The sequence below is a fragment of the Rhipicephalus sanguineus genome, chromosome 4, assembly GCF_013339695.2.
Source record: "Rhipicephalus sanguineus isolate Rsan-2018 chromosome 4, BIME_Rsan_1.4, whole genome shotgun sequence".
NCBI classification, from domain to species: Eukaryota; Metazoa; Arthropoda; class Arachnida; order Ixodida; family Ixodidae; genus Rhipicephalus; species Rhipicephalus sanguineus.
This window is the reverse complement of record NC_051179.1, coordinates 22562694-22574230: the sequence shown is the minus strand read 5'-3', so window position 1 is coordinate 22574230 and position 11537 is coordinate 22562694. Positions and strand designations below refer to the sequence as shown.

The 11537-nt window shown below is 47.7% G+C and overlaps 1 protein-coding gene across 1 annotated transcript; it reads right to left on the bottom strand.

Annotated features, from left to right (window-relative positions):
- On the bottom strand, positions 1 to 11016 carry LOC119389250 (uncharacterized). The gene is made up of 2 exons (XM_037656454.2): positions 10044 to 11016; positions 1 to 124 (listed from the first exon to the last, which is right to left on the bottom strand). Exons 1-2 carry the CDS (start codon positions 10991 to 10993, stop codon positions 1 to 3), a joined length of 1074 nt encoding a protein of 357 aa, XP_037512382.1. The 5' UTR covers positions 10994 to 11016.
- Between the last annotated feature and the right edge of the window lie 521 nt (positions 11017 to 11537).

The window sequence follows — 11537 nt, the reverse complement described above, 5'->3', positions numbered from 1 at the left end:
TTACTTCGGCACGGACAAGAATAACACGAGGGCTTTGAAATTTATGCCCGGTGCTTTGGCCATGAGGTCCGTGCTGAAAGCGTTCGACCGACCCGACTGGGACACCGTGAGGACAGCTTGGAATCTGTTGAGCATGTCACACGGCGAAATTTTCCACACTCTGGTGGCCACCACTGTCCGCTTCAAGCGAAGCCCGATCTGATGCGGGCCTCAAACGTGTCGTTTGTTTTCACGGAGGACTTTGCGAAAAGTGTTTCATTGCGAGTCGGGTTCGCCGATGGCGAAGCCGCGACGGTGCATTGCCGGCGCCAGTTCCCGGGCCTAGTTGACTAACGCGTGTGAGAGGACAAGCTTGCGCCTTCGAGTCGTCCCCTTCCCTGTATAGTAAAACATACACGCCAAAGACAATCTGTTTTGAATAAATTGCAATACAAAAGCCGTAAACGTGCCGTCATTACAAAGATATAACTGAAATATGCAAATGGAACCGGGAACACGGAAAGTTCGATGTGCACGCAGATGCGCAATCTACACATTCAACTCGCGAAAGTTAACGCACTCCATGTTGTTTGAACTGGTTTTAGTTTGTATTATTCAAGCGAAGGGGCTTGTCACGAGTCAAATATTTCGGTGGTGGCATTGTCGTACGCGAAAAAAATCCCGGCGCCGGAACGAGTCGATGAGTACGACCTTGGCAGCCTTAATTTAGATTTCCGGCCTGCACTAAAACGCGCTTACAACATGCACTGTGCAGTTCGACCAAATACAGTCACAAATTGCAGGGAAATTCAAAGCGCGTGCTCAGACCAGTGATCTCCAAACTTTTGGCGCCGACCGTACGCGCACTGTCATCAAGCACAAGGCGGGAGATGTCCTTCGATGTTCCGCTCGGACGGCTTCAAAGGCGTGTAGCCAATCGGACGTTGACGTAATTACCCGGCGGTACACAACAAAGAAGAATACTTGGAAGCCTCTGCGGCGCAATCATCCACGTGGCACGGATAAGTCATCCAAGCGTTGAGTACCGCGGCGTTCCGTCACGTTCAACGACCCAAGACCACGAACTACGGCGACTTGTCTGCAGGCCGTGCCGCGCATCATCGAAGACGACAGCGTACGCATACAAAGACGAGGAAGTTGTATAGCAGACCCCGTATAAGGACTCACGCTGGGCTGGCCGGTACGTGACCATGCTAATGAGACGATTGTTTCGCTAACGTCCAGCGCAACGACTCAACGCCCGTGGCTTGTTTCTCAGACAAAGAGGCAGCAGTGTGTCCACGTGCTTCCGCGGTTCCAGTGACCTTGCGGGTCCATGTTCGGTTTAATTTTTTAGCCAAGCTATACTATTAGTTACAGATTTCGGGGGTGGCATAGTTCGCGAAAAAACTGGCACCGGAAGCGTGCCGAAATGCGGGCGTGCACAAATAGGCCCTCTAAGGTGCGCTGGTGCACGTGCGTGTTTGTAAGCACCGTTTCCCAATAACTGACGCTCCCTGGACCGTGGGCTTGTCGGCGAAGAGCCGTTTCTGATATGGAAATCTGACCTTTTATCGAGGTCACTTGTGAGTTCACGTTGGTATACATTTCATTGTTGCCTGGCTGTGAATGCATGACCATCTTTGTTGCTGCAGCAACAGGAGTGTTACGCCGCTAAGCACGTGGATGAAGGTCCGATTCCTGGCGGAAAAAGTTAGGAGGGAGCATTGCGCAGTGCGACAGAATGAAGGAAAGGATGAAAAATAGTGGGTCAGGCAGGCACACGACAAGTTTCGCTTGCCCCCATTTTCTCAATAAATGAAGGCTCCTAACTTTTTCTTTATGACCACGTCTTCCAGGCCCCCTTCCACTCACATGATTTTAAAGAGTTACGATGAGTATTTCTGATTGGCTACTGCTGGCTAGCGTTGACTGAATGACGGCCCATATTGGCTAGTGTTATCTAATGTTGACTAAATGATGACTAATGTTACTCAAATATAGCTGAATGATTGCTAACGTTGGCTATAGTATTGGATAACTACATTGACAAATGCCGACCAGAGCTGAGGTCCCGTGCCCGCTAAATGATCGCAGATGTTGTCTAGTATGCTCCAATGTTGCTATGACAGCATCATATTGCTTTCATTCTCAATCCGATCAATGAATTCTCCTTTACTTTTATAGATGTATTCCAGGGATATACAGATACTGATGTCTAAGAAGGAAGACATAGTGTTTACAAAATAACGGAAGAAAGAAACAAAAAAGGTAAAGAAACACGTATACGTAATATTGCTACGTAGCAATAAATCTTGCAACAAATTTGCTACAAGGACGCACGGCAGCGTACAAGTAGAACAAATAAATAAATAAACCGAAGACCACTCTACGATGTGCTGAGCAACGTGTGCGAACTGTTTGGATGACATAGAGCAGAACTATAACCACCCCTTTCCACGCTTTTCAGGAAAAGAACATTCCCCGAAAGAATCAACATGTGACATTAATGGGACAATGTTTAGTAGGTGAGTTCGGCGGGTTATGCGCGCGGAGAGAGAGAGAGAGAGATAAACTTTATTTACAATAAAAAATTCTTTTGGGGGGAGCCCTAGTCGAGGGCCCCATTGGCCTTGGCCGCCCGTTCAACCTTGTCGATCAGCGCTTGCTGATCGGCCAGGTCTGAGCTGGACAGTCGCGCCTCCCACTGCTCCAACGTGTGTGTTGGTATCGTGCCTGTGTGTGTCAGGTGTGGGGGGTGTTTAGAGCAGCCCCAGGTAATGTGGTAGAGTGTAGGGCTTCCTCCGCACCAGGGGCAGGAACTTCGATAGCACGTATAGGGAAGATGGCGTGTAATCTTTTTAAGTGGGGATAAACCCCAGTTTGAATTTTTCTCCAATTTATTGCCTCCTCTCCTGTTAGGCGTTTGTCGGGAGGGGCGTATACTTGCCGGCTATAACGCTGATGGGCAAGCAGGTCTTTTGCGATTGTGGGGTTGTAGGTGTCAGAAGGCGCGGGGGTTCGGAAATCTGCTGAGGGGGCCAGAGCCTGTGCTCGGAAAGTTAATGCACGAGCCGCGGCATCCGCCCTCTCATTTCCCTCCAACCCTGCGTGAGCCGGGCACCAGAATATTGTATGGTCGTTATTGACGCGATGCTTTATTAAACCACGGCATCCACTGGGAATTCTGCCTCGTAATAAGAGACGACAGGCTGCCTGAGAGTCCGTGACGATGGTGCTGTCATGTCCTTTACGTTCAGCGGTATGTATGGCCAGCGCGATGGCCCTGGTTTCCGCCTCCGCCACTAAGGAGTAGGTATCTATGATTAAAGTTTTAATGACGGGGATTGGTTACGTTCGGCACTTTGTCAGGCATTAAATGTTCTTTTCGCCAATCCTGCCCACTTACCCTACATGTATGATCAATGTGCAGTACGTTGTTATTGATTGATTGATTGATTGATTGATTGATTGATTGATTGATTGATTGATTGATTGATTGATTGATTGATTGATTGATTGATTGATTGATTGATTGATTGATTGATTGATTGATTGATTGATTGATTGATTGGAGTTGAAAGCGTGAAAAAAAGAAGTGCAGCGTCAGCGGTAGCGGACGAGTGAACAGTCTTGAGTTTTCTCTCGGCTGTCCTGAAACAGCTTAGAAGCAAAAGTGACCAAAAATGAAAGGTATGCAATAAGGAAGCGAGAAGAGCAGCCGCATTGATCCGGTGCGATCTATATCGCTGCAACCGGTTGAGATGGCTGTGAGAAGTCGATCGTGAAGCCGCGATGCGTGAAAGAACAGAAAGTGATCGCTTCATCTTCCGCGGTATAGGTAGGCCTCCTGCGTGTTGTGGGAGAATTGCCGGCAGGGAGGCAGTGCGGCACAGCCCCCGTCATAAAGACGCGATGATGGTCGGCTGCGTGAACTTTGACCTTTCTCTTCCCGCACTTATACGCTAGGTGAACCCGCCTCGCCCCCTCACGCATGGGCGCACATCACAGATGCCTCCCTTTCGCAGTCAGTGAGCGCGGCTTATACTTTTCATTTCGCTTGGCTTTCTCGATTGCGAATTGCACGCGTTCCTCTTGGAACGCATTGTATATGCGTATAGGAAAAACGTGTGCGGGTTTTACGTATGTATACGCAGTACATACTCACGCCGCATTGTGCACCGGGAACAGTGGGCTTCCTTCATCGATGGCGGCTCAATCGAAGCGGGTCACCGTGACTCGCTCGAAGCGACGAACAATCGGTACACTCAGACGGCGCCGTCATTTTCTATATAATCTCATCCTCACAGGGAAGCAATGTAGAATACGTCGAGAAGAAGCGTGTGAAGAAGGGCGTCCTCAAGAGAACCGACCGCGTAATTAGATTCGAAATGGAAGTTGCGGCAAGTTCGACCCCGCTGTATAGGCATCCGATTGACTCCAATGGATTTTGATTGTCTTCCACACTACATTATGATTCTCTTTCATGCATAATCATCGTCATCATCGTCATCATCATCATCATCATCATCATCATCATCATCATTCTCAGCCTGTTTTAGTCCACTGCAGGACGAAGGCTTTTCCCAATTAACTCCAATTTACCCTATCCTGTGCGAGCTGAGTCCATTTTATCCCTGCGAACTTCTTAATTCGTCACTCGATCTAAGCGTAAGTGTCTACCTTCCTCGACTGTGTCTCCCATCTCTGCGCTAAATAAAAATATAATGTTTGAAATAAAGGCCAGCAGCGACAAAAACAATTCATACCCGAAAGCACACTCCCTGGACCGCCTAAACAAGTTGGCTATGCACATAAAAACGCACTAACCACAAGTATGCTCGAAGGAGAGCCTGCCGTGTTCCATTCGAAGCGGTGCACACTGCCCCCTCGAAACGTGGCTTCCCGTGGCTGGAAAAGATGGAGATTGTGAATCTGCGGGAGATTCGATAAGCTGCTGTGTTAGCACTCGCGTGCGTTCGTATTTGCTTTCCAGGGGCGGAAATCAGTTTTCGCGTGGGCTTATACGAGAACATCCCACAACGGCCTTTAATTGATTCCTCGTCGGGCGGCCGCCAGTGCGACCAATCCTCACTGAACCCCGCAAATCTTCTAGCCAGACTTCGCACAACAAAGCTATACTCTTCGTCTGACGTCTGCCGGCACACCCCTTGCTTTCATTCGACGCTTCATTGCGTCCCACCACCCTCCACTACAGGCGGCGGAGCAGTCCGGGTCTCTAATCCCGCGCTGGCAACCCGGCAGGGGCTCCTGAAGCTCGGACCTCGACAACAATGAACCGCACGCGTCTCTCCTCTGTCTAGGCGTGGCGATGACCCCACTAACCTATACACGGGTGCCCACTGCACCGCTCTTCAAACAAGAGGATTGTTATACTTGTGGGAGGTTTCAACCAACAGACGCGAATACGACTACACCATAGCGCGGTGTTGGTTTTCGGGGTATGGGTCCTTTTTCGCTCTCTCTATACACGCAGCATGCATTGGGACGCTCCACGTGACACGCGGCGCTGGCCCATCATGTGACTCAGACGGAACGCTGTTAAGTATAGACTCATTCGGGCGTAACCGAAGCATTGATAGATTTCGGTGGCGGGTTGATTCTCCGCAGTGCAAGCTAGCGCCCTCTGCAGGGCGGCCCCACAGACGGGATCGTGTGACGTCATATGTGAGTTGCTGTTCAATTACGTAGTCTTCACTGCTGCGATAACAGCGAAGCGTTCATGCCTCTCTGGCGACCCTTGTTCCACAATGCGATAGTCGCGGTGGTTTCAACCTTGCGGTGATTTCGTCAAAATTATTGCTGATAGCGCTTTTGAGTTTCCTTTAAAGTTGCAACCAGTGCTGGTTGGACGCAAGAAACGGATAGTTTTACGTGGAAACGCTTAGCGAATTTGCTCAAGGCCTACTTCACGGTCAATTTTTAATGATTTCGAATAAATAGCGAAAAAAAAATACGGTGGCAAAAGAAAGAGACGTAGACAGGACGTCTCTCTGTCTCTTTCCTTTGCCTCCGTTTTACAGCGAAAGCTGTTATGAGGTCGTTTCAGCGGCCGTTTTTGGCGCCGTAGTTGTCCGCCGCCGCCGCCACCGCCGCCGGTATTCGTATCCACTATCGCTCAAAATAAGAAAAAAAAAAACGAATAACAAAAGAAATCCCAGGATCGAACGACGTTCGAACCAGGGCCCACTGCGTGGGAGCCAAGTATTCAACCTCTGAGCCATGCCGGTGCTTTTTTTTTTTTCTTTCATGGTATTTATTACAAATGTGTGTAATTAGCATACATAGCGAACAAAATACTCAAGGCGGCCTCTACCAGCGTACAAGCGTTACACAGAAGTCCTAAAAGGGTATTAAAGCTATACATTTCATGAAGAGTGGATACCAGTCCGGTTGAAACTCTAATTGTTCGTAAAAATCTTTTAGCTGAAGAGCCATTTGAATGAGATGCAACCGCGATGATACCATGGGTTCCGCATGCCTGTCTAACATGCGAGTTTTCCATAAACTGTGCATACCCATTAGTAATAGCATGTCAACAGGCATAGAATGGCTTTTGGGTGGCATGAGATAACGTATGCTATACGAATTTAAATCGAGTTGTTTTTTAAAAGCCCTTTGTAGAACGTCCCAGAAGAGTATGGCGTCTTTACAGCTGATGAAGCAATGTTCTATAGTTTCCGGAACTTCACAGAGGCGACAGTTAACTGAAGATACAAAGATGCCTTTGCTGCTTAACCAGGTCTTCACAGGCAGCGTCTGTGTATGCACTTTGTAGAAGAATGTCTTGGATGTTGGTGAAATAGGCATTTTCTTCACACGCACAAGCACGTCGTGTCCAGGCAATCCAGCATATAGTGAGCGGTACAAAGGTGCAGGAAACAACATATCTAATATGGCATTATATAGATCTTTTCGTGAACTGGAGAATAAATAGTCGTTAGAGAATCTTACTGTCAAAAACCGCACTGATTCATACACTTCACGCATGAATCCTTGCAAATAGGGAGGCGAAGCACAATTAGCAGATACCACTAAACTTGGTAAAACATCGACGAGATTCACTTGTAAAAATGTTCGAAGCAGCGGATGATCGCAGTCCCGAAAGTAGAAAAAACGGGATACCAATTGTTTAATAAAGAGATGCACCAACCCAAGACCACCTGCGCAAACTGGTCTAAAAACATTGTCACGCCTCATCGGCTCGTAACTTGATGACCAAATAAAGGTAGCAAAGATTCGGTGAAACTTCTGAATGTAAACCCTGGAACAATGTAGTATTTGTAGTACGTAGAATAATTTTGTTGCCAGGAATAGATTGCATGCTTTAGCTCTGCCAAAAATTGAGAGGTTATGGGGAATAAACGTCTGGGCGTAACGCTTTAGGCTGGGTACACGTTCTTTCCAATAATGTGTGCTTGACTTATATGCATCCAATGGAACGCCAAGGTATTTCGGTGGCACACAAGACCATGCAATACCCTCGAAATTCGTTGGTTTATAAGCCCACGGGCCAAACCACAGTCCTAAACTTTTAGCAAAGTTCATTCGTGCACCAGAAATGGTTCCGAATTCCCGAATAGTGGACACCACTGTTTTTATACTGGAAATGTCTGTACAAAAGAACGCCAGGTCATCCGCATACGCTAAAACTTTCACCTCAATTCCGTAAACACTGAAACCATGAACATTGCAAGATCGAATCACGCTTAAGCACAGTGGTTCCAAATAGAGGGCAAAAAGCAGTGGCGACAACGGACAGCCTTGCTTCACAGAAGAGTGAATCGACACAGGTTTTGACAGGTGGCCATTAACAATCAAACGAGTTGAACAATCACTGTAGCATAGTTTTATACCTTTGAATATAGTGGAACCAATGTTAGCATGTTCTAGAAGAGAAAATAGAAAGGAATGACGAACCCGATCAAACGCCTTCGCTAAATCCACTTGTAATATTGCCAGTTGATCATACGAGTGGGAAGAATATTCCAATACTGTGCGGGCAATGTGTATGTTGGTTTGTATTGAACGACCTTTCAGGCCGCAAGTCTGGTGGGCGCCAATAAGAATTGACATTGCAAATTGTAGTCTGTTTGATAGTATTTTTGCAAAAATTTTATAGTCAACGTTACACAGTGTAATCGGTCTGTAGCCGTCAACATGACGAAGCTTTTCTCTATCTGAGTATTTCGGAATTAGGACGGTGTGGCTTCTTGTAAAAGATTGAGGAAGGGTCCCCAGATTCAAACTCTGCGTGAAAATGTCCAGCAGTACCGGGCACAGTAAGGATTTAAAGGTTTTGTAAAACTCGCCCGACATCCCGTCGGGTCCTGGCGTTTTCGACATCGGTAACTGGTCAACGGCGAGTTCTATTTCTTTTAAAGTGATAGGCCCACTAATAGACTCACACTCTTCGTCCGATAAAGGAGTCACAAATGACAGAAACTGCGTTACTAGATCTTCATTCTGTTTTTCATAGGAATCGCTGAACAATGCTGTGTAATAAGCTTCAAATTCTGTCATGATTTCACTTGTATTAGTTACCAATGACCCTTGCGAATATAAATCTGGTATAAATTTGCTTTTTGTGTTGCGGTATTCATCGAGTAAGGCTTGACGTGTGGGTTCCTCTGAATGCAAGGTACGAGTATTGCGTGATCGAACACGGGCACCTCTGTAGCGTAAGGTGTCGTACCTCTGGAGTGCGCATTTGGCATTAGCGATTTCGTCTGTGTAACAACCAGGCGCCTCACATTCAAATTCATATAAGTTTTGAAGATTTTTTAGCAACATCTTTTGTTCTAACCTTCTGTAAAAACCCCGCACTGATCCGATTTCGATAGCTACTGTCCGAACTTCTTGTTTGAAAAATTCCCAAGAGGCAAACAAAGGCATGTCAGCCGACAAGCAACTCCTCAGGGCTACGTGCACGCGAGCAGTAAATTCCTGGTCACTCACAATTGAAGAGTTGAGTTTCCAGAGTGCCCACTGCGGTCTGAAATATGATCGAGTGTTATGACCAATCTGCCCCACAACAATGCAGTGATCTGAGAACGAAATAGGCTCCGTTTTGCATGACAGGTCGCGAGAAATAAGAGGCGCTGAAACATAAATGCGATCAATTCTAGTGTGAGTACTACCCTGTGCATGTGTATATGAGGGTAATCTATTCAGTGCTCCTATGTCAACAAGTCCCGCATTTTGAACTATCAGAGATAGCACTTCAGCACTCTTATCGCTGCGGCTAAACCCAGTACGATCACACGGACTGCAAACACAGTTGAAATCACCCATGAGCAGAATGTTACGGTCAGGATCTAGCAAAGTGGCCAAGCTTTCAAAGAAATTAGTGCGCCGTGGTGCATCATTGAAGGCATATACATTGATTAGGCGCCACGACAACCCATACAACATAAAGTCGCATTGTATAAGCCGCCCCTCTGCGTCAACATTATAGGCAACAGAAGAATACGGTAAACTCTTCCTAAGAAACAAAAGGCAGCCCGCCGATAGGCCTACAGCGTGCGAAACAATTACATCAAATACGGAGAGATATGGCCGCAAGGCCCTCTCCGTGTCCACTTCACTCTCGATCTTCGTTTCTTGAACGGCGACGAAGTCAAGGTGATGGCTGAACAGCAACCGGCGGAGCTGCACCTGCTTCTGCTTGGATCGAAGTCCACATACGTTGATCGTTGCAAAAGTGACTTTCTGAGGCAGCGCCATGGTGTCTACACTTTTATCAGAGCTGCATACGCCGGTTTGGTGGGGAAGGGGCGCGCGAATGTTCCCCGTTACCGCCGCCAGGCCTCCTTGATCTTGAACGTCTGCACTTTCCTGCATGCTTTGATGATCTCCGACGTCGTGATTGTCTTGGGCCAACCGCCGAGTCACTTTCCTCACTCGTCTCAGGGTTTGACGATGCAGGGCGCTTACTTATAGAAACATCGACGGATTCTCGCACATCGGCACTAGTTAGCTTCTCACGTGGCGTTTCTACATCAGCATTACTGCTGGGGCTTTCCTTTTGTGTCAATACTGACTCATGTGCGGGTACTGCTTCCTTCTCTCCGCTGTCTGTCACCTCTACGGTGTTTGACGCTTGTTTAGAGTTCTCCGCTCCAGCACAGTCACTAGCTGCGTCCTTGTCAACAGCACAGGGCTCAGCGACGGCAGCACGTGGAAGGTCTCCCGTTGCATCGAGGACTTCCGTAGCGTCCATGATATGTTCTGGAAACGCATCTTCAGGTGGTCGCATGCGATGTCGTAATTTATTGGCATACGTAGCCACACATTCTTCAGCCGTGTGTCCAAACCGCCGACAATCTTCGCAGCGTGGTGTCCTGCAGTGTCGACGAATATGTCCTACTTTGTTGCAACGAAGGCATAAAGGTGGCCTGCCGGGAATCAGCACTAGGCTTTGTAGACCACAAACTGAGAGCAGATGCGGGATGTCGGAGACACGGACTCCGTCACCAAGTGCCAGTACAACGTCTCGGTTAAGGGTCCTCATCTGTTCCATTTCTGACACCCTCCAAGTTTCCGCTGAAATCGACTTGATCTTTCCGAAAGGCTGAAAGGCTTCGTGCACATAAATATCTTCCAGGCGTTCAGGGAGCCATAACAGCTTCATTTTAACTTCCGTGGGTTCAGGGTCTATAACGACGCATCTTCGTCCTCGAACAAAGAATTCACCACAGGTAACTATCTTCACTTTAGATAGCGCAGTCCTGCAAGTCACCATCCAGACATGTGACATTTGAAATTGCCCGATCGAGGTTATATCAGCAAGGTCTATGATATTCCGGAGGGCATCTCGAAAGTCCTGCGCTCGGTATGGGCGGCCAGCAAGATCTGCATGCAGGAAAACGGAGTCAGCGACGAGCTTACCAGTAGGAAGACGGGGCAGGACGATACGGTAGTCATTACTGCTGGTAGAAACCTGGGCAGTACCTCGGCTTGAAGCCGATTGATCCTTTGTAGCGGAGAACATCAAAAACACAACCGTTCCGAACGGCGTCTTCGTCTTTCTCCCTGAGCCATGCCGGTGCTTGAAAGCCCTTTGTAATGGGTTGGAAGCATTCAACAACCTACTCGTTGCGCAATTCGCATTGTGTGACGCCTGGTTACAGAACTCGCGTTGTGCGACGCTTGGTGCTTATTTTACTCTTCTACCACGCTATATTGCATATGTTAAAGTGGTTCCTTCCCGACATGAAGCATGTATAGGACCTTTTTGCAAAGCAGTTTCAAGCCATGCCGGTGCTTGAAACTGCTTTGCAAAAAGGTCCTATACATGCTTCATGTCGGGAAGGAACCACTTTAACATATGCAATATAGCGTGGTAGAAGAGTAAAATAAGCACCAAGCGTCGCACAACGCGAGTTCTGTAACCAGGCGTCACACAATGCGAATTGCGCAACGAGTAGGTTGTTGAATGCTTCCAACCCATTACAAAGGGCTTCGCCATAATTCTTCGTCGTCATCAGGCACAGCATCAACAAAGTGCACATAATGCCTTAGAGGTGTTTAGCAGG